We start from the raw sequence: 23,169 nt of genomic DNA, 5'->3' as shown, positions 1-23,169 counted from the left end.
ATTTAAAAAGATTTTTGCCTTGGGCTTTAAATGGAATATATAGGTAGAAGGAAAGTAACATTGTTTCTTAATGGTTTGACAAACTTTTGTGCACTGTGGGCTGTAATGATTTAAATACTAAAACTAGAAATTTTGTGTACCATATGAGCTCAAAATACTATAAAGCTACATTAGTGTTCAATTGAGACATGAATACGATGTTTTATCACTGTGTTAGGTACCTAGAATAAAACAAAATAAAAGGTGGATACTGTTTTCAAGGAGATTACCATCTAGCTGTAGCATAGGAGTAGAGGTAGGGGACGGTAGAACTAATGTATCTGCAGTTATTGGATGAGACCAGTTAATTGCTAAATCTTCTGGTACTAAAGTAAATTTCATAGAAGGAAGAGGTCATTGTATTGGAATAATGAGAACATGTTTAATGGGACTTCATTTGGGTGTCATAAGGGTCTTTTTTTATGTTTATATGCCCTTCTAAAAAAGATTTGAGCTACTTATAAAAATACATGGATTATAAAAGTTATGAAGTAATTTTGAAAGAAAGAAAATTAGGAAGATAGGTTACACAGAAGTACATGTTATACAGCCCTTCACTTAGAGTTGAGTCACAAATTTGGTTCTGAGCTCTAAAAGGATAAGTACCCTTTAGATAGGCAAAAAGAAGGAGGTGGGGGGAGAGAGAGAGAGAGAGAGCGAGTGCAAGCGAGCGCAAAGGGGAGGCCAGAGCTGTTGTGGTATCTCTTGGAATGAAGACTGGATAGAAGTGGAGAGCATGGGGAAAGTCCATGATGGGGGATCTTGGGAAGCAGGCACAGTCCGACTGTGGGGTGCTGTTGGAGGCTCTGACACAAAGAGTGATGAAAAGCATTTTGGAAGAGAGTTATCTGGAAGCTAAGAGACTCTGAAGGCCGTGAAACTAGCACCAGTCTGGGTAAGACTGGAGAAGAAAATGAAATTCATTAGAAATGAAGTATCCAACTAAAATTCCTGGAATGTATACTCAGCACCTCATGCTACAGGCTTTCTTGACTATGTGAAGAGGATTTAAGATTCTGTTGTGCTTGTTTCTAATAATGGACAATAGGAACAAAATCAAAAGGAAAGTCTTGATTGTGGTTATTATGTAGAGCTAAGCATATGGAGGTGGAGGGGCAGCTAGTTTCAGGATCTCTTCAGTTCTAGGAATTGAAATGGGGTTTTAGGATTCCATGAGAGGCTTAGTCCCAGTTGTACACTTAGTTCTGTGTCCTAAGATACAGGGATCCTGTAGAGCGGCGAGGCGAGCTGCTTGCTCTCATTTGGGTTTTGCTCCCCTACTAAGTGTTGGGATAGGTATGTAGGAATGCCTCTTACTGTTCTTTTCCATGTTAGTTTTTCTTGGTTTCTGAGATAAAGCATACTGTTTCTTGTGTCCCAGGTAGCCATTTTTGATGGTTTTAAATTCTTACTGTACATGTTTGTGTCTAGTTTCCGCTTCTGTATTAAAGTTTAAATTGTACAGAACACTCTTAGCAAATGAGCATGTGCCAGTTTTGATGGTTAGCATATAGTTTCACATATAATAATTTGATTGATATAAATTGCAAAATCTAGATAATTGCCTTTTCAAATGGCACGCATACAAAGTTTTTAAATACTCAGTTAGTTAGATACATTTAGTGAAAATACTATGACTAATGCTGTAACTGTTCCCTTCTGGGAAGCATCTGTGTCTATATGAGCATCATCAGGGGATGTGCCTGTGAGATTATCTTGGAAGTAGAGCTCTGGGCCTTCCATTTTCAGCCCACTGCATTTCCTGTCAGACCCTGAAACCCATTGAAATGTTATAGTTCGATGAGATCCCTTTATGGATGAGAGGATGCCCAACTTTATGGATTGCATGGGAGCTGGATGCCTGGTAGGGCCTGTCTGTTGGAGAGTGATTGCTTAGCATTGCATTATTGGTTCAGAAAGTGAAAGTACGGGTAGACATCCACACAAGATGGTCTTTAAACTGTTTCTCGGCATTTATGAGCATGATTTTTTTGTAGTGTCTGAAGTAAGAGTAACTTTTAGTTATAAAATTAGCGTGTAAAACTTAGCATTTAAAACTTAGATATTATGTTTATTATATTTTCTATTCTAGCAAGATAGTGATCTTCCAGAAGGAGCCACTGTTCCTGCGTTGGGATTATCAAATAAAGCTGTCTTTCAGGGTAAGGCTTTTGTCTTCAAAATTATTAAACCCATAGTGGTACTTAAACCCCAGTCACACACTTGTGTAATGTCTACCTAATGTTTGTTACAGCTGATTTTTTTTTTTTTTTTTTGAGACGGAGTCTTGCTCTGTCGCCCAGGCTGGAGTGCTGTGGCCAGATCTCAGCTCACTGCAAGCTCCGCCTCCTGGGTTCACGCCATTCTCCTGCCTCAGCCTCCCGAGTAGCTGGGACTACAGGCGACGCCACCTCGCCCGGCTAGTGTTTTTTTTGTACTTTTTAGTAGAGACGGGGTTTCACCGTGTTAGCCAGGATGGTCTCGATCTCCTTACCTCGTGATCCGCCCGTCTTGGCCTCCCAAAGTGCTGGGATTACAGGCTTGAGCCACTGCGTCCGGCCGCTGATTTTTTTTAAATCACAATATATGTATCTATCTTTTCTATCACCTGTTTCGTGATAAGTACTCTTTGTACACACTCAGACCACTGAAGTAGATGCAGTTTTCACAAAGCAAGTTTTCTTTTTTTTTTTTGAGACAGAGTCTTGCTCTGTCGTCCAGGCTAGAGTGCAGTGGTGCAATCTCAGCTCACTACAACCTCCGCCCTTCGTCTCCTGGCTTCAAGCAATTATCCTGCCTCAGCCTCCCGAGTGGCTGGGACTACAGGCATGCGCCACCACGCCCAGCTAATTTTTTGTGTTTTTAGTAGAGATAGGGTTTCACCGTATTGGCCAGACTGGTCTGGAACTCCTGACCTCAGGTGATCCACCTGCCTTGGCCTCCCAAACTGCTGGTATTACAGGTGTGAGCCACCATGCCCTGCCACAAAGCATGTTTTTTGGTATTAGAACTACAGATGAGAATGTGGGTAACCTGAAGAATTGGTTGTGTAGTTTTAAAAGTTTGGAAACTGATAGATCAAAGAAAATTGAAAGAACCTTTATGGAGTTGATTAATGCCGCCAGGAGCCTGTTTGGAAAATACTGGAGTAATGGAAATACTCTTGCTTTTAGAATCACCTGGACACGGCTGTGAATTACACCACTTTGAATTACCACTGCTTTCTATCTGGTGGCCTTAATATTGAGACGAGCAAAGGAGATATAAAAATAGTGACTATATTCTTGATGTGTGTTTTCAAACTAGGAGATATAGCTTCTCAGCCTTCTGATGAAGAGGAGCTGTTAACTAGTACTGGTTTTGAGTATCAGCAGGTGGCCTTTCAGCCCTCCATACTTACTGGTAAGAAGTGACAAAGACAATTTAATAAATCACTAGAACACACAGTATGTTATCTCTTGCTGCTGACCTAAATGAGTGCTATAGAATTCACTTTTGTATTTGGATGAACATAGAAAAAAATAGGTTCAATTTATTCTAGAGCCTCCCACTGAGGATCATCTTCTGCAGAATACTTTGTGGCCTGAAGTTCAAAAACTGTAAGTTAAACTGTATTTAGCTCTTTGGTCTGATTCTGTCATAACTTCTGATTTTTCCTTTCCACCCCACAATTTGATTTCTCCTTTTTCTTCCTTGTACCTACCTTTTTCCTCCTCCTCTATATATCTCTTAGTGGCTCTTCATAAGGAATAAGAATTAAACCTCACGTTTATTTCTATATTACTATTTATTGTGTTCATTAGTTTTGTTTATTCATCTTATTTTTAAAGTAGAGAAGCATAACATTATATATTTTTTCTTTGTTAAAAAGACTTGGCTGGGTACAGTGGCTCACACTTGTAATCCCAGCACTTTGGGAGGCCATAGCAGGAGGATCACTTGAGGCCGGGAGTTTGAGACCAGCCTTGACAATGTAGCGAGACCCCATCTCTACAAAAAATTTTTAAAAATTAGCCAGGCATGATGATGCATGCCTGTAGTCCCAAGCTATTCGAGAGGCTGCAGCTGGAGGATTGCTTCTGCTCAGGAATTTGAGGCTGCAGTGAGCCATGATTGCACCACTGCACCCCAGCCTGGGTGACAGAATGAGACTTTGCCTTGAAAAAAAAGACTTAAGTTTTGTTGTTAGTCATGGTTTTTTTGTCTTTGATGGTTCCTGATGAAAACCTTTCCATGGTTTATTGTTTAGATACTGGCTGGTTGAAAGTAGGAGGTGAAAACTTGTATGTTAATTGTTTGAATGAGTTATATTACTTATAGGAAGCTGGCATTTTTCTCCCATCTCCCTGTCTTTCTCTCAAATGTTTACCTAGACGAACATACAATGTTCCTGAAAAGAATCGTTTGTTAGCTAAAGAGATTGATGTTACTCTTTCTACTTTCAAAAATTGTGTGGCATGAGAATAGATTTATATGCTAATAGTATATATTTTTCTTTTTAAATTTTAGATATGGACATGGTTATGAAATATTTTGTGTTACTTGTAACAGTTCAAAGACTCTGCTTGCCTCAGCTTGTAAGGTAGGCAATTTTACTTTTGATTCTGCTTGGTCACAAGTTATTTGGGTCATCAGGTTCCTGCCAAGTTTGGTAATGAATTTAGGCAGAACTCTACGTGAAAGGCCACTAATCCTTGATTTTTTGAATCTTACTTTCTCAATTTCTCTTACCCTTCTGTCTCTTCAAAAGCTTATGGTTTCATTTTAAGTCTGTTTCAGCTGCACATTTTGAACTTATCTGTGCCCCCTACTAAAAGTGATTTAATCAAATATCTCAAAATGACGACTGGAATCCCAGCTACTCAGGAGGCTGAGACATGAGAATCACTTGAACTCCAGAGGCGGAAGTTGGAGTGAGTCGAGATCGCGCCACTGCACTCCAGCTTGGGTGACAGAGTGAGACTCTGTATATAAAACAAGGATATCTCAAAATGATGCTAAAAATGTGATAAATTTTAAATAATTGGAGTCCTGGAGACACAGGGAAATGAGAAGAGGAAATCTGGAGTGAAGTCTATCAGACTTTTTTTGAGGACACTCTTGGCACTGACCTAAGGCAGATGACTTTTGCATTTACTTAGAAGGATGATCTTGAATTCATCTTTTAGTATTTATCCATATCCTATGGATATAGCAATTATGGAGGATTATCTGAAGGGTCTGAAACCCACACATTCCTCTTAAATTTTCTGAAATTTATTTACTTGTTTTAAATATGGTGGTAAGAGCTACCCACCTGCATGGGCTCGTGTCCCTGCCTTTACTGTGGATTTATGCCACTGATCTGCATTGAGAGGCAGCATAAGAAATACTGCTGTGCTTCCCCTACACCCACCACTACCCCACTTGTTTATTCTTTGAAATGGTACTGAGAGGACTTCCTTCTCTTATAGGAGCCTTTGGGGAAAATGGAGTTCAGTAGTTCAACTGTCTGGGCTTCTACTGAGCAGATAATTTGTTTCTAACTTAGGGCACTGTGAATCCTGTAATTGATTTTTTTTTTCCCCTTTTCAAGTTGACTCACAAGATGTACATCCTCTAAACATTTTTTAAACAGCTGTATTTAGGGTTATTAACATACTATAAATTGTATGTTTAATGTGAACAATTTGATAAGTTTTGACATGTTTATCCCTGTATAAATCATGATTACAATCAAGATACTGCATATATCCATCAACCCCCAACATTTTCTATGCTCTTTGGCAATTCCTCTTTTCTGCCTCTCCCTTTCCCCTCCTGCCTCCATCCCTAGGAAACCATTAGTCTCCTTTTTGTCATGATAGAGTAGGTTGCATTTTCTAAAATTGTATATAAATAGGATCATATAAATATGTACTTTTTTGGTTTTGCTTCTTTCATTCATCATAATTGTTTGAGATTTATCCATGTTTTTGCATGCGTCAGTAGTTCATGCCTTCTTAATGCTGAGTAGTTTTACCTGGTACAGATGTACCACCATTTGTTGATCCATTCACTTATTAATGGACATTTGGGTTGTTTTCCAGTTTTGGGCTTTTAGCGATGGTGCAGTTATGAAAATTTATGTACAAGTCTTTGCATGGATATATGCTTTCATTCTCTTGAGTACATAACTGTTAATGGAATTGTTGGATGGTATGGTAGATATATATTTAAAATTTTAAGACATTGACATGCTGTGTTCCCCAGTGGTTACACATTTTTGCAGCAGTGTATTAGATTTCCAGTTGCTCTGCACCCTCACCAGCACTTAATATCAGTCTTTTTAACTTTAACCATTCTAGTAAGTGTGTAACAGCTCATTATGGCTGTGATTTGTATTTCTCTAATGATATTAAGCATCTTTTCATGTGCTAATTTTTTATCCATATGAAAATATGGTGAAACTATTCAAATCTTTTGCCCATTTATTTATTAGATTGTTTTCTTATTGAGTTTTGAAAAGTTTTTAAACATTTTTTTATAGATTTAGGAGTACAAGTGCAACTGTGTTACATGGATATATTGTGTCTTGTTGAACTCTGGATTTTAGCATACCCATCACCTGAATAGTATACATTGTACCTTGAGTATTTCATTCCTCAACCCCTCCCACCTTTTTGATTCTCCAGTGTCTACTATTATTCCACCCTGTATGTCCATGTGTACCCATTGCTTAGCTCCTACTTGTAAGCAAGGATGTCTGATTTTTGGCTTTCTGCTTCTGAGTCATTTCACCACTTAGGAGAATGGCTTCTAGTTCTATCCATTTTGCTGCAGAAGAAATTATTTCATTGTTTTTTATGGCTGAGTAGTAGTTCATGGGGGGGGTGGTGTGTGTATACACACCACATTTTAAAAACCAATTATCCATTGATGGACACTGAACAGTTTTTTATATACCCTGGATACAACTTTATCAGATGTGCTTATGTAGATACTTTTTCCCAGTGGCTTGTCATTTTCCTAACAGTGTCTTTCAAATGACAGATGTTTTATGTTTTGGTGAAGCCCAGTTTATCAATTTTTTTTTTTATTTAGGTTGTGTCCTTCTTATATCTAATCTTTAACTCAAGGTCACAAGGATTTTTCTGTTATGTTTTGTTCAAGGAGTTTTATGGATTTTTAACTTTTGCCTTTAGACCTATGATACTTTCAAATTAATTCATGTATTTGTCATGGAATATAGATTAAAGTTGATTTTCTTTTATTGTAGATACGAGTTTCAGCATCATTTTTTAAAAAGACTATCCCCTTCATCACTGTGTTTTGTCCTTTTGTCTAAAGTCACTTGTTCATATATGTGGGTCTGTTCCCTAGACTTTATTGGGTTCTATTGATCTTTTTTGATATGATGCCAGTACCATACTCTCTTAGTAACTAGTGTTTTATTAATACATCTTGAAATTAGGAAGTATAGAGTTATTTTGGCTATAGTAGATCCTTTATTTTGCATTTTGGAATCAGCTTAAGAGTTTCTACAAAAATACCTGCAGGAATTTTAATGGAGATTGCATTGATTCTCTAGATTAATTTGGGGAGAATTTTAACAATATTGAGTATTTTGACATATGAATGCAATATATCTGTCATTCCTTCTGGTCTTTAATTTCTCTCAGAATTGATCTTTTTAAAAGTAAACCATTTATTTTGGAATAATTTTCTTTTTTTTTTTCCCCTCCATGTCACAGTTTTTCATTTCATTTTTTCCCCCTCCATGTCACAGTTTTGATCATGGAATAATTTTTTAAGATCTGAGAGCTACAGTGAAAAGGAAAAAAAAAAAAGAAAGAAAGCATGATAATATTAGACCCTGATGATTCGTTTTTTCTAATCCCAGTCATCTGTAATTCTTCCCAGAGATTAGAAATGTTTGTAGTATGTTATCTCCTAGGAATTTTTTTTGGAATTCAAACAGATAAATAAAATATACTCATAGAAACAATGTGTTGTTTTTAAAATGGTTTCTCTTCAGTTTATTTTTGCTTACTAGCTTTATTGTTTCATCTCTGTCCTACAGGCAGCTAAGAAAGAGCATGCAGCTATCATTCTTTGGAACACTACGTCTTGGAAACAGGTGCAGAATTTAGTTTTCCACAGTTTGACAGTCACGCAGATGGCCTTCTCACCCAACGACAAGTTCTTACTGGCTGTTTCCAGAGATCGAACCTGGTCATTGTGGAAAAAGCAGGATACAATCTCACCTGAGTTCGGTAAAACAGCTTCTGATTGGGAAAGTTACTAGTGAAACAGTTATGTCCATTTTATCTACATTAAGCAGCTTTAGTTAAGACAAAGATAACAGAGTAAAGGGTAGAGCCTCATGTCTTTGAAGTCTTTCAAAGTTCTTGGATAACTGAGGAAGACTTGACCTTCCTCATAGGATTTAAATGGAGATGATCTTTGTTTGGGTTGACCTACTTGTGATTATGTAGTCAAGTGGCATGTATTCAGATATCTCAGTTCAAGAAACATAAACGTCTGTATGTAGGAAGTTAGGTTTTGCAAATGGTGATAGAATGCTACCACAAAACCTAATGGATGACATCCTGAGCTAGGATTTTATGGGACAGGAATAATGAAGATACAACTAAGAAAACTCATGGTTGAGGCCGGGCGTGGTGGCTCAAGCCTGTAATCCCAGCACTTTGGGAGGCCGAGATGGGCGGATCACGAGGTCAGGAGATTGAGACCATCCTGGCTAACATGGTGAAACCCCGTCTCTACTAAAAAATACAAAAAACTAGCCGGGCGAGGTGGCGGGCGCCTGTAGTCCCAGTTACTCAGGAGGCTGAGGCAGGAGAATGGTGTGAACCCAGGAGGCGGAGCTTGCAGTGAGCCGAGATCTGGCCACAGCACTCCAGCCTGGGCGACAGAGCGAGACTCCGTCTCAAAAAAAAAAAAAAAAAGAAAACTCATGGTTGAGTAGTTTCTTCTCTCTGAACTATTTTATTAATATAGTACTATTTTAACTTATGAAATATAGAGGAAACCATTATCCTTAGCTTTTTCCTACCCTCTCCAGTCACCTCCTTCATTGAAAAGGGCATACTAGGCATCCATCTGGATAACATGACCCCTGAGCAAGGTGTTAGCCCACCTACCCACATTCTACTCTGAACCTGGCATAAACTGAAAAAAAAAAAAAAGACTAAAAACCTTTGTGTAGTTGGGGTGTGGCCTATTCCTATTCCCCCAGTTTCTTTTGGTGGATAAGTTCTAGAGAGTGTTTAAAGTATATTTAAGTTGTTTAATCCTGTTTTTAATTTTTCCATTGATAAGACTCACATACAGTTTGGTTTTGTGATATTTCTAGTCTCTTTGTTTCTTGTGTTTTAGAGAATACCCAGGGACTGTAAAGTATACTCAGCAATATGTTTTAGAACAGACTGTTTTCTTTTGCATCACTAATCTTTTCCTAACATGCAGCATTTACTGCTTAAAAAGCTAAAGTTGGCCAGGCACAGTGGCTCATGCATGTGATCCCAGCACTTTGGGAGGCCAAAGTGGACGGATCACCTGAGGTCAGGAGTTGAAGACCAGCCTGGCCAACATGGTGAAACCCTGTCTCTACTAAAAATACAAAAATTGACCGGGCGTGGTGGTGCATGCCTGTAATCCCAGCTACTTGGGAGGCTGGGGCAGGAGAATAGTTTCAACCTGGGAGGCAGAGGTTGCCAAGATGGTACTAAGATGAGCCAAGATGGCGCCATTTTACTCCAGCCGACAGAGCAAGACTCCATCTCAAAAAAAAAAAAAAAATTAATTAAAGTTGGATGGGTGTGGTGGCTCACACCTGTAATCCCACCACTTTGGGAGGCTGAGGCAGGTGGATCATTTGAAGTCAGGAGTTTGAGACTAGCCTGGCCAATATGGTGAAACCCCATCTCTACTAAAAAATGTAAAAATTGGCCAGGTATGGTGGTGCATGCCTGTAATCCCTGCTACTCAGGAGGCTGAGACAGGAAGATTGCATGAACCCGGGAGACGGAGGTTGCAGTGAGTGGAGATCCCATCACTGCATTAATGCCCATCTTGGGCATTAGAGTGAGACTTCATTCTCCCTGCAAGAAAAACATTGTATTGGCCGGGCACGGTGGCTCAAGCCTGTAATCCCAGCACTTTGGGAGGCTGAGACGGGCGGATCACGAGGTCAGGAGATCGAGACCATCCTGGCGAACACGGTGAAACCCCGTCTCTACTAAAAAATACAAAAAAACTAGCCGGGCAAGGTGGCGGGCGCCTGTAATCCAAGCCACTTGGGAGGCTGAGGCAGGAGAATGGCGTGAACCCGGGAGGCGGAGCTTGCAGTGAGCTGAGATCCGGCCACTGCACTCCAGCCCGGGCGACAGAGCAAGACTCCGTCTCAAAAAAAAGAAAAGAAAAAGAAAAACATTGTATTAATAATGTATTTATTAATTTGTTATATCTTTATGAATTATAGAGTAATAATAGATACAGTCTTATTCCCTCCTCATAAACAGTTACGTGGTTTTTGTTTTTTAGGGGTTTTTTTTTTTTAGACAGAGTTTCCCTCTTGTTCCCCAGGCTGGAGTACAGTGGTATGATCTTAGCTCACTGCAGCCTCCACCTCCTGGGTTCAAGCGATTCTCCTGCTTCAGCCTCCTGAGTAGCTGGGATTACTGGTAGCACCCGCTACCACACCTGGCTTTTTGTATTTTTAGTAGAGACGGGGTTTCATCATGTTGGCCAGGCTGGTCTTGAACTCCTAACCTCAGGTGATCCACCCGCTTCTGCCTCCCAAAAGTGCAGGGATTACAGGCATGAGCCACTGTTCCTGGCCAACAGTTATGTGTGTTAGGTTTAGTCTGTATAAGGGCTAGAAGTTGCCTTACACTTAAATCTTAAAAGGAAAATATTTTCTTAAGATTTCTTTTTTTAAACATTAAGTGGTGCATTAATCTTTTTTCTATAGCCTAATATGCAAATCTGCCTACTTTGAGTACGGCTAAATAGCTTCAGGCTTCTTCTGTAGGCGTGAGTTGAACTTCAGTTGAGTGTTTTGAAGATGTTTGTCATCAGTCACTAGAGAGTGACTAGTCAGTACAAAAGCATTCCCTACTAGAAAAATAACTATGTCCACAGCCTCTGGTGAGCGGTTGTCTGGCTTCAGTCTGTTTCAAAAGTCAGTGCATATAAATTGAATATTAAGTCATATGGTGTATATGGCACTTAAACGTTTATCACTTCCTAATAGGTAAAAACCCAGCTTTCTCTGCTTTGTGAATAGTGTATATATATTTCTTTCAGAGCCAGTTTTTAGTCTTTTTGCCTTCACCAACAAAATTACTTCTGTGCACAGTAGAATTATTTGGTCTTGTGATTGGAGTCCTGATAGCAAGTATTTCTTCACTGGGAGTCGAGACAAAAAGGTAATTATTTAAAAACTTACTATTTTTTCAAATGTAAAATAATATTTGTATAGGTGTGTTTGAATAAAAAATGCATAATCCTGCCTTTCTGTTACAGCTTTTAAAAATTAGCTATGTATTCCTTTCTGTTTTTCATATATGTACATATAAAAAAAGACTTTTCTTGTTAAATTCTATAAGTAAATTTCTCTGAAATGTCAAAAATATGAAGAGAAGACCTTTCAGACATATGACCTTCATCAAATGGTCCCAGTGGAAGAAGAGTAATAAATGAAATTTAATCAAGACCAAGAAACCAGGAGGGCAGCAAGGGCGGTAGGGGAATAAGGGAAAAACTATCTTCTAGTTTTCATACTTTTACGAATTTAACATTTTTCTATAATGAATGGTTGTTACCTTTTCATTTGGTGCTAGAAGTGGGTGGAGTATGACTGACCCAAGCTTTAAAAAAGTCAAAACAAAGTAGCTAGTGAATTTTTTTTTTTTTTGGAGACAGGGTCTCAGGTGCAGTAGTACAGTCACGGCTCACTGCAGCCTGGATCTCCTGGGCCCAAGCAATTCTCCCACCTCAGCCTTGGCCTCCCAAGTAGGTAGGACTACAGGTACTCACCACCACGCCCAGCCAATGTTTTAATTGTGTAGAGATGGGGTCTTGCCATGTTGCCAGGCTGGTCCTGAACTCCTGGGCTCAAGCAGTCCTCCCACTTTGGCCTCCCAAAGTGTTGGAATTACAGGCATGAGCCACCACATCCAGCCTCCCAGTATGTTCTCCAACGTGACCTTCACCTTTGTTCTCTGAGAAATGTCCACCTCGCCTCTAGTCTTTCCTTTGTTTTCATACTCTTTAAAATACCCTTTTGTTCCTACGGACTAGAGGTGGTGAAGCAGTTTAGTGTCGCCGTTCCTTTCCCTGCCCTCTTTAGTCACAGACCCGGTACAGATCACTGAAGTGGAGGGCTAGCACAGGCAGGGTGTCACTCAAGCCTCTGTGGCAGACTTTGTGTCTCAGACCCTCCCTTCTGTTCATTTGCCTATTCTTTCTTGGCACTGGTATGCCTGTGCTGTGCTCAATGCTGAGGAAGAAGGACTGCTTCTGTCCCCCACAGTCATGCTGTATTAGTCTGTTTTCACACTGCTCTAAAGAACTGCCTGAGACTGGGTAATTTATAAAGGAAAGAGGTTTAATTGACTCATAGTTCCTCAGGGCTGGGGAGGCCGCAGGAAACTTTCATTCATGGCAGAAGGTGAGGCAAACACATCCTTCTTCACATGGTGGCAGGAGAAAGAAGTGCTGAGCAAAAGGGGGAAACCTCTTATGAGACCATCAGATCTCGTGAGAACTCACTGTCTTGAGAAGAGCATGGGGGTAACCGCCCCCATGATCTGATTACCTCCTACTGGGTCCCTCCCACAACATATGGGGATTATGAGAACTAAATTCAAGATGAGATTTGGGTGGGGACACAGCCAAACCATATCACATGCCTATAGAACATGGGCCAGCTGCTACTCTCAGGGGTAGGTCAGGGCTCCAGCAGACAAGCAGCATTTGCTGGACGTTCTCTGAAATGTACTTCTGCTTGCTTGGACAAAGCCTTCTGCTCAGAATCTTGCTTTGGTTCTGCATTTTGCTACTGTTGTCCACTTCACTTCTCTCTCCTTTTGATACGGAGTTTCGCTCTTGTTGCCCAGGCTGGAGTGCAGTGGTACCATCTTGGCTCACTGCAACCCCTGCCTCCCAGGTTAAAGCGATTCTCCTGCCTCAGCCTCCTGAGTAGCTGAGATTACAGACACCCACCATCATGCCCACCTAATTTTTTGTATTTATAGTAGAAATGGGGTTTCACCATGTTGGCCAGGCTGGTTTTGAGCTCCTGTCTTCAAGCAGTCCACCCGTCTCTACCTCCCAATCTGCTAGGATTATAGGTGTAAGCCACCACACCCAGCCCACTCTCCATTGCTTTATGACCATTCACACATCCTTGAGGTATGAGCTTCCAGGGAAGCCTCATTTCTTAAGGGGTATCATGTAGATCAGGTTTTCCTTATAACTGAGTAGATTCCCTGAGCAATGGACAGTGTAGAGTAAGAGCTAGAAAGCTGATTAGTTCTTTTTTGTTTTTTGTTTTTTGTTTTGAGATGGATTTTCACTCTTGTTGCCCGGGCTGGAGTGCAGTGGTACGATCTCGGCTCACTGCAACCTCCGCCTCCTACGTTCAAGCGATTCTCCTGCCTCAGCCTCCCTAGTAGCTGGGATTACAGGCGCCCACCACCATGCCCAGCTAATTTTTATATTTTTAGTAGAGATGGGGTTTCACTATGTTGGCCAGCCTGGTCTCAAACTCCTGACCTCTGGTGATACACCTGCCTTGGCCTCCCAAAGTGCTGGGATTACAGGTGTGAGCCACTGCGCCTGGCCCAAAAGCTGATTAATTCTTAAACATTTTGTAGTAGCTTCTTGGGGAAGTGTATGAGCCTACTGATGGGACTCCACTGGATCGTAACCAATTTGTGAATGTAGAAGGCATGTTAGACACCTTTGTCTGGTCTGTGGGCAGGAACGTTTTGTCTTTGGACCAAAGTGAGCTCTCACAGACGCGTGTCTGCTGTACTGTGCTTTCTTTGTGATGCTTGAAATGTTCTCAGGTCCTGGCACATCATACACAAATGTAAATGATGCATTTAAAAAAATACTGGAGCAAATACTTTGTTGTATCTTTGCCAATGAAACTGTAGTACATTGCTAGAAACCTTGCAGAGAGAAGGCTTTACAGTGTGTGATCTGTCTGTATTAGGTGGTTGTCTGGGGTGAGTGCGACTCCACTGATGACTGTATTGAGCATAACATTGGCCCCTGCTCCTCAGTCCTGGACGTGGGTGGGGCTGTGACAGCTGTCAGCGTCTGCCCAGCGCTCCACCCTTCTCAACGGTCAGTCTCTGTGTGGGGCTTAGTTTTAAGGGGACCACTTGGTTTCTTAATATGTAACCCTCATGTAATTTCATTTGTGAATTCTCCTGGCCTCTGAGTTACTGTCTTTTTCTTTTTCTTTTTTTTTTTTTTTTGTATTTTTTGAGATGGAGTCTCACTCTGTCACCCAGGCTGGAGTGCAAGTGGCATGATCTCTGCTCACTGCAACCTCTGCCTCCTGAGTTTAAGTGATTCTCCTGCCTCAGCCTCCCAAGTAGGTGGGATTATAGGCATGCGTCGCCACGCCTGGCTGATTTTTTTGCACTTTTAGTAGAGATGAGGTTTCACCATGTTGGCCGGGCAGGTCTTGATCTCCTGACCTCAGGTGATCCACCTGCCTCGGCCTCCCAAAGTGCTGGGATTATAGGCGTGAGCCTCTGCGCCCGGCCTCAGTTACTGTCTTTTCCAAAATGCTTATGTTTCTCATAATAATTTTTGAATTGATAGAACCTAATGATTCAGAATGTAAAATACAGGTTAGGAATGTGGCTCAAAGAGTCTTACTTCACCAAATCTAGGACTGTGGTACTTTTTCTGTAACAGGCGTCTTCAGTGGAACAAGGGTCCCTGCAGCCAGCTGGGGAAACACTGGCTCGTGGGCTTTGCCAGCAGAGGACACAGATAAATCCGTGTGCAGCCCCTGTAAAGTGGAGGCTCCTTGAGGACACAGCAGAGCAGTGCACATGTCCTGGGCTGATGCCTGCAGAGTCTTTTGTAAGGCAGGGACAGTTGGGACACTGTGAAGAACTACTTTAGAGCAATGACGGCGATAACAGAATTTCATGCTATGTTAGTCACTTTTGTCCCTCTCCCTTAAAAACAGATATGTGGTTGCAGTAGGATTGGAGTGTGGAAAGATTTGCTTATATACCTGGAAAAAGACTGATCAAGTTCCAGAAATAAATGACTGGACCCACTGTGTAGAAACAAGTCAAAGGTATTTCTTTCCTATTTTTGTTTCCATCAGATTAACTAGAGATTGTGGGGTCTTTCGTGGCAAATTTTATGCCACATTTTCATGGAGAGAGACATATATCTTTATTCATGGTGTCTACCACTTTGTTTTGTGGTAATCTGAAATTGATATATTGCACTTGATTTTTAAAAGTTTGCTTGACCAAATTGCTTGCATGCATAATATTGTTTTTATAAACAACCATTTGAGATGAAAGTGCTTTTCATAATGGTGTGTTTTAGAATTTGACTACAGTAGATTCTTAATTTGATTCAAAATGTTTGTGATTTTTAAACGTATTCTGGATTGCACTTTGGTAGTCGTATCCTTATGATTGAACCCTTCACCTCAGATCCTGCAGTGAAGCTTTCAGGCATAGCAAGGCTGATGCCCTGGGCCTCATGCATTTGCCACCTGAGCTGGCATAGAGCACCTACTGTTTACAGCCTCCTCCCCATCCCACCCACCTAGACAGCAGGAATCACTTTCAATCTACCCTTTTACAGGTTTTATTCTTTGTGTGTGTGTGAGAGACAGGGTCTCACTCTGTCACCTAGGCTGGAGTGCAGTGGCAAGATCCCAGCTCACTGCAACCTCCACTTCCTGAGCTCAATCAGTCTTCTACCTCACCCTCCCAGATAGCTGGGACTATAGACACGCACCACCATGCCCGGCTAATTTTTTTTGTATTTTTAGTAGAGATGGGGTTTCATTGTGTTGGCCAGGCTGGTCTGCATCTCCTGGGCTCAAGCAATGCTCCTGTCTTGGCCTCCCAAAGTGCTAGCGTTACAGGCATGGGCCACTGTGTCTGGCCCAGATTTTATTCTTTAAAAATGTCTAAATGTGGCTGGGTGTGTTGGCTCATGCCTGTAATCCTAGCACTTTAGGACGCCAAGACAGGAGGATTGCTTGAACCTAGGAGTTGTGAGACCAGCCTGAGCAACGTAGTGAGACCCCCAGTCTCTACCAGAAATAAAAGAAATTAGCCAGATGTGATGGCACATGACTGTGGGTCCCAGCTACTTGGGAGGGTGAAGTGGGAGGATCACTTGAGCCCAGGAGGTTGAGGCTGTAGCAAACCATAATCACACCATTGCACTCTAGCCTGGGTGAGTAAGACCCTGTCCCCCCTAAAAAAGTATAAATGTTCAGAAAGCTACTCATATCATTCTGTGTCATATTTTCTTAGGCTTTTTCAACCTTCGTATATCTGTACTGTTGAAAATATAATTTCAAATAGCAATTTCAAATGACAATATGATGAGGGTGAGTGCTTAATGGAGAGAGATTTATGAGCAATGTCTTTTATAAGATATTTCATCCAGCAGATCTCGTCATGTCATGTCAACCAAACATATTAGTGCTCATTATCATTATATTTATTAAAATGAGATATTGCCATGCCCCCATGGCTTCCCTCCTGCCTCTCTGGGCTGGGTTTAGCAGTTGAACTAGTTTGTGCTGTTGGCTTGCTGACGACGGAAGAAATCTGTTGAAATTCGATGCTTCAGGCATTTGAAAGGCACCCCTTCCTTCCACTTTGCCTGCCCACAGTGCTCCCTTCACCTCTAACCTGGTGTGAAGACCTCTTCAATGGCCCCCGTGTGGGACACTGGCGGGAAGCCACTTAGAAAGTGCAGGAAGGGAACATGTATAGAATTTGAGTTTTTTGTCTGAAGAGGTTGTTTTTTCCTTTGGTCATTATGGTGACTTAGGATTTGCAAGATGGAACTAATGCATGACTTAACATATTATTTGGATTGCTAATATTTCAGTTACCAAATTCCAAATACCGTTCAAATGAAAGCTTTTGCTAGTAATAGATTTACAAAGGTAATATAAACAAACACTACCCTTTAGGTTGGTTTGCCAAACTCCCTGTCTTCTTAAATGTGACGTATTAATATGCTGGATTTAAAGGACATTACCACTATCTCAAAGCTTACATAGCCAAACAAGTACTGTTCCTCAAAGTAACTCCCTTGGAAAGAATTATACCACATATGTTTATTTCAGTAATTTCACTACTTCAAATCATTCGTTTAATGAAATGAGAGAACTTTAATCCATAATAATTGAGATTCCAGTGATGTTGCTATCACTTAAAATATTGTTAGAACTTCTCTGTAAGAATTGTGTTCAGAACTAGCTTACTAGTGATGCAAGAAAACAAATTATAATGCCTTTTATAGTATTATTTCAATTGTTTCCTCTTTTTAAAGCTTGCCATTCATATCTATTAAGCTTGCCATTTATATTTATTATAAAGCTTACTTCCAGGTGCTTTCAACAGTCGGATTCATCCTCAGAGGAATATGAGCTATCATTGAGAGTACTCAAATCATAGTCTGCATAATATGGAGGCATTTTCTCTAGAGTAATTTCAGCAGACAGTTGAGGCACAGCAGCACTGTTATAACCTCCCAGAGTGACTATTTGTAAGGGCACGCAGTCATCTTGTTGCATAGGTTCAGGAGGACTGATTTTTTAAAATGGGTTTCATGACTTCATTCTTCCCTTTTAATCATGAGAATGCATCTGGTGACAGGGACTGTCAGCAAATGAGAGTATAATGTGAGTGCTCTGGTATTGTTTTCAGTGTTTACTGCCCTAAAACCTACTTAGGTTTTTCACTTTAGTGCTTTCTGGTTTGGGAAGCTAATTTGGAGGGTAAATTTATAGAAGATGTTGTATTTTCGTAGAGATTTGTTACTAACATACCTTGGTAACATTCTGGGTCTGCCTTTTTAAAGGGCTGGGGGGGTAGAGGGTAGGGAGAATTAATATGATGGTCTTGCACAAGGTCACGCAGTTAAGAGGTCACACTGGAGACCAAGACTCCTTCATTGGGCAGTACATTAAATCTTTCATTGTCTTTCTTTACCCAGTAGTAAAAATGCAATTCCATCCACCTCACAGGGATGTCAAAAAAATAAAATAATCTAGAATATATAGTAAAGTTGAAATTGTTATAAATACATTTAGTAATGTTATCTAAAAGACTAACTGGAATATCCATTTCATGAAATTCCATTGATCATTAAAACAACATTTATTTTAAACATTTTTATTTTTTATATTTTTTAAACAACATTTGACAGAGATTCATTGTCTTATTTCTTGCTCCTTTCGGTGATGTTATTGCCAGTGAGTAAGATTAAAATTTAGTCTTGCAGTTTTGTGTAAATATAGTAAAATATTTTCCAGGTTAAAATAAAATGGCTAAAATGTTAATGATGGTATTTTAAAACCTGTACATTTCAATTTTCAGGTTTTAACTTCCATTCATGTTTACACCATTAATTGGAAAAACATTTAATGACTTCTCTATCTTTGTTTTAGCCAAAGTCATACACTTGCTATCAGAAAATTATGCTGGAAGAACTGCAGTGGAAAAACTGAACACAAGGAAGCAGAAGATGCTGAGTGGTTACATTTTGCAAGCTGTGGTGAAGATCACACTGTGAAGATACACAGAGTCAATAAATGTGCACTGTAATGGACTTAATAACTACATGCTTGCAGTCACTGGTATCTTAAAATATTATCACATAAATAGATCATCTTTGCCTTCATAACAGAACTGAGTTTCTTTCTTTTTTTTTTTTTTTTTTGAGATGGAGTCTTGCTTTGTTGCAACCTCCACCTCCCAGGTTCCAGCGATTCTCTTTCCTTAGCCTCCTGAGTAGCTGGGACTAGAGGCACACACCACCATGCCTGGCTAGTTTTTGTATTTTTAGTAGAGACTGGGTTTTACCATTGACCAGGCTGGTCTCAAACTCCTGATTTCAGGTGATCTGCTCGCCTTGGCCTCCCAAAGTGCTGGGATTACAGGCGTGAGCCACCGCGCCCAACCTGAGTTTCATTTTTTAAGTCACGTAGCAGTAGTCCTTATTTGAGTGCTAGACCCTTTGAAATGTGATGAAAGCTATGGACCCTTCACTTTGTTATATAACAAATGTATACACACCCAGAGCTTTGCACATACATTCAGAGATTCCTAGACCCACAGACCTGCCTCTGTGTGTCCCAATTTAAGAACCTCTGTTCTTTCTTCATGACTGGATTTGCCCAATTTTGTGTTATTTTGGGACTTCATTTGTCCCTCTTTGGGACATTTCCTTATTTATTGCCCTCTTCAGAGAGTAGACATAGGAAAAACAAGATAGGAAACCTAGATTACTTAATTTTTATTTTAACATTTTCTATAGATAAGCATACCACGCCAAGTGTGCTCTGTCTTGATCCCCTTCTTTTTAGCATATGCCAGACATTGTAGAGTTTGGCAAGCAGTTGTAGGTTTGAGCTGCAGCCAATCATTTCTTTTGTTCTTTAGAAGTACATAGATTCGTCTTTTTAGGGCTTTACCGAAAGTAAAATATCCTGACATTTAAACTGATAGATGTAGGAGGTAAAAAATAGAGTTCCGAAACATCTGAATTCATGTGATAGCTGAAGTCACGAGATGAGGGATGTATGTCCTCCAGGAAGGATGCAGAAAGAAGAAAAGGGTGCTGGAAACAGCCTGTCAGTTGTGCCAGCTGTGGGCTGGAGGCAGCCAGGAGAGTTGGGAGCCTGGGTGTTGGGTGGAGAGAGGTTAACAGGGAAGACATGGGAAGTACTGTGAACACGGCTGGTGTGAGCAGAGGACTATTCCGACCCTGTTGGAACATAGAGCCATCTGACAGATTGACAATGCAGTGAAGGCTGTATGTAATAAATGTGTTGAAAGGAGGAAGGTGAAGATTTTCTTGGTGGGAGTTTATGCCATTTTTAACATATTTTGCTTCCAAAGGGGTTAAAATGTTTTACCTAAATGGATGTTTCTAGATCAGTGCTATACAGTATTTCTTTTTTTTTTTTTTTTTTTTTTTTTTTTTTTTTTTTTGAGACAGAGTCTCGCTCTGTCGCCCAGGCTGGAGTGCAGTGGCCGGATCTCAGCTCACTGCAAGCTCCGCCTCCCGGGTTTACACCATTCTCCTGCCTCAGCCTCCCGAGTAGCTGGGACTACAGGCGCCCGCCACCTTGCCTGGCTAGTTTTTTGTATTTTTTAGTAGAGACGGGGTCTCACCATGTTAGCCAGGATGGTCTCGATCTCTTGACCTCGTGATCCGCCCATCTCGGCCTCCCAAAGTGCTGGGATTACAGGCTTGAGCCACCGCGCCCGGCTGCTATACAGTATTTCTAATCTGTGTTTTATAGTGTGAGCTACATACGTAATTTTAAAAATTTCAAGTAGCCACATAATGAAACAGGTGAAATTTAGTGACACATTTCCTTTAATACGGTATGTCCAAAATATTACTATGTCAACCTGTAATCAATATAAAAACCTGTTACTGAAGTATTTTATAGGGCCTCTCTCAGTTCAGACTAGCCACATTTAAGTGCTGCATAGCCACATGTGGCTCATGGCCATCCATATTTGAACAATGTACTTTAGACTGTTGCATCTGTATACTCTTGTGCCCTCAGCTGGGGGGTGGGGTGTGTGTGTGTGTGCCAAGGCAGTGAGCATCTGAGCTTTGAACCTCAGAGACCAAAATGCCGTGCCCATTTCCCCGCTATCAGCTGAGGAATCTTTACTCACATTGACACGCGGGCTTATTCTGACCCAAGTGCATGCAGGCTTCCAGAGCAGATTCAGAGGCTAACTTAGTCCTTTAGCTCCCCTTCCAGCACAGAACCCCCCAGGTTATCTGAAAGTAGGCCTCGCCTAGAGAGACTGAGTTTCCAAGTTGTCAGTGTTCCCAAATGGTCCTCAAGCGTCTTCCTCAGCAATCACCTTACAGTTTAGTAAACATTCAGAGGACTTGCTACACATCTGGGCAGTCTGCATGGTAATTCATATGTGTTTACACACTTATGTCTTCATCTGCTAAAGCACCTTTGAACCGTATTGTAATTCATAATATCTGAAGCAATTATTTTGAATTGTAGTAATTCATAATATTGAAGCAATTCATAATATCTGAAGCAATCCTCAGATACGGGTTAGGCATGGCCCTGCTCTGAGCAGGATGGCAAAAGTGGCAGTGGACGCTGCCCTTGTTACCCAGGCTATTACTAAATGGTGGTGGTGGTTTTATCTTAATTAAAATGACATCACCAACAACGCGCCCTTTCCTGTCTGCCAGGAAAAGTTTTCTGTAGTGATGCATGTGTTTGTGTGTGTGCATTTGAGGCTATATTACTCATTGCTACAGCAGTTCAAAATGACTTGGAAAAAAACAATGAATGCTGGTCATTGATGTGTATACTGACATGTTTAAGGGAAGTTACTGTGGTCTGTAACTTAAGAAATACATAAGAAATAAGACGAGTGGAGTGACGGACACATGGATAGATATGAAGCCAGCACTGTAAAATATTAGTGATAGTTTTGTATGCCCATACTCACAGTACCATTATTCACAGTAGCTAAGAGATGGAAGCAATACGTGTCCATCAGTGGGTGAATGATCAACAAAATGTGTATTCATACCATGGAATATTATTCAACCTCTAAAAGGAAGATACGCTGACACATGCTGCAACATGGATGAATCTTGAGGACGTGATGCTAAGTGAAGTAAGCCAGTCACCGAAAGACAAATACTGTATATGCTTCCATTTATATGAAGTATCTAGAGCAGTCAAATGCGTAGAAACAAAGTAGAATGGTAGTTTCCAAGCACTGGGGGAGGAGGAAATGAGGAGTTGTTTAATGGGTATAGTGTTTCAGTTTTGCAAGACAAAAAGTTCTGGGGATTGATTGCACAGTTATGTGAATACCGTATACCGACTGAACTGTACACTCTAAAATAGTTAAGATGGTAAATGTTATCTTTATTTTACCACAGTGTTTTTTAAAGCATGGTAAACAACATTTTCCAGGATGTAAATTGGTACCAAAAAAAAAAAAGTGCTCCAAAGTAAGATATATTCGGGAAACACAGGGCTAACTAAAGTTAGATAGGTGTCTTTATTGCAGGAATTCTAAGAGCATTTAACAAATTAATTTATATTGAGAATTTTCAATGTGGAGGGTCTGGCTCATAACATTTCACAAACATTAAACTTCAGAGTCCCAAAGCCTTTAAATAAAATGTTGATGGTAGAAACTCCTTAAGGGGTGTTCATTGTACAATTCTTTCAACTTTTCTGCATGCTGGGAGGTTTTTTTTTTTTGGTAAAAACATGTTGGGGAAAATGGCCTTGGAATATTTCATTTGCTGCTAGTGGGAACAGCCCTGATGTCCATGTAACAAGCTGCTCTCCCCAACTCCCTCCCTTCTGCTCCTCCTTCCTCGGCTCCCACTTCTAGGATTAACAGGCAGGGAGGTGGAGAGCCCAGCTCAGGTAAGTTGGGCCACAGCAGAAGGAGGGCCAGGGCAGAGGTTTGGGCCTTGGCTCTGATGCTTGAACATAAACATACCTAGTCAGAAGTACATCAGTACAAAGTGGACCCTACAAAATGATAGGGCCAGAAAACAGGTATGTGGTTACCAGGGGCTGAGAATGGGGAGAGGAGTGACTACAGGGGGACCCAGATTCTTGAACAAATACATTACAAGAGGAAAAGGGAAAGGAAGCCTGGAGATTGAAAGATACTTGAGACGCGTGAATCCAGTGCAATGTATGAACCCTGTTTGCATCCTGATCTGAACTAGCCAATGAGTCTTGTAAAACTACACTTAAGGGATAAAGCAAATTTGAACTCTGCCTGGATATTTGATGATTTTAAGGAAACAACATTTAAATATATGACAGTGGGGCTGTGGTTATGATTGGTTTTGGTTTTTTTGTCTCTA

General features: G+C 40.7%; 1 protein-coding gene across 5 annotated transcripts in view; it reads left to right on the top strand.

Moving 5' to 3' along the window:
• Positions 1-18,955, top strand: part of ELP2 (elongator acetyltransferase complex subunit 2) — a 41,436-nt gene extending 22,481 nt beyond the window's left edge. For 4 of the 5 annotated variants that reach the window (XM_011943667.1, XM_011943668.1, XM_011943666.1 and 1 more), the window contains 9 exons: positions 2,132-2,201; positions 3,346-3,441; positions 3,581-3,638; positions 4,549-4,621; positions 8,081-8,273; positions 11,332-11,453; positions 14,249-14,382; positions 15,245-15,358; positions 18,719-18,955. In XM_011943667.1, the coding sequence (XP_011799057.1) occupies positions 2,132-2,201; positions 3,346-3,441; positions 3,581-3,638; positions 4,549-4,621; positions 8,081-8,273; positions 11,332-11,453; positions 14,249-14,382; positions 15,245-15,358; positions 18,719-18,875 (1,017 nt within the window). In that variant the 3' untranslated portion in view covers positions 18,876-18,955. The remainder of the gene's footprint in view (positions 1-2,131; positions 2,202-3,345; positions 3,442-3,580; positions 3,639-4,548; positions 4,622-8,080; positions 8,274-11,331; positions 11,454-14,248; positions 14,383-15,244; positions 15,359-18,718) is intronic. The other variant, XR_001001933.1, reaches the window with a different exon arrangement.
• Positions 18,956-23,169: the final 4,214 nt, after the last annotated feature.

Source organism: Colobus angolensis, unplaced genomic scaffold, assembly GCF_000951035.1.
Source record: "Colobus angolensis palliatus isolate OR3802 unplaced genomic scaffold, Cang.pa_1.0 Scaffold220, whole genome shotgun sequence".
NCBI lineage: Eukaryota > Metazoa > Chordata > Mammalia > Primates > Cercopithecidae > Colobus > Colobus angolensis.
The sequence above is the reverse complement of the archived record's forward strand: the minus strand, read 5'-3'. Positions and strand labels throughout refer to the sequence as shown.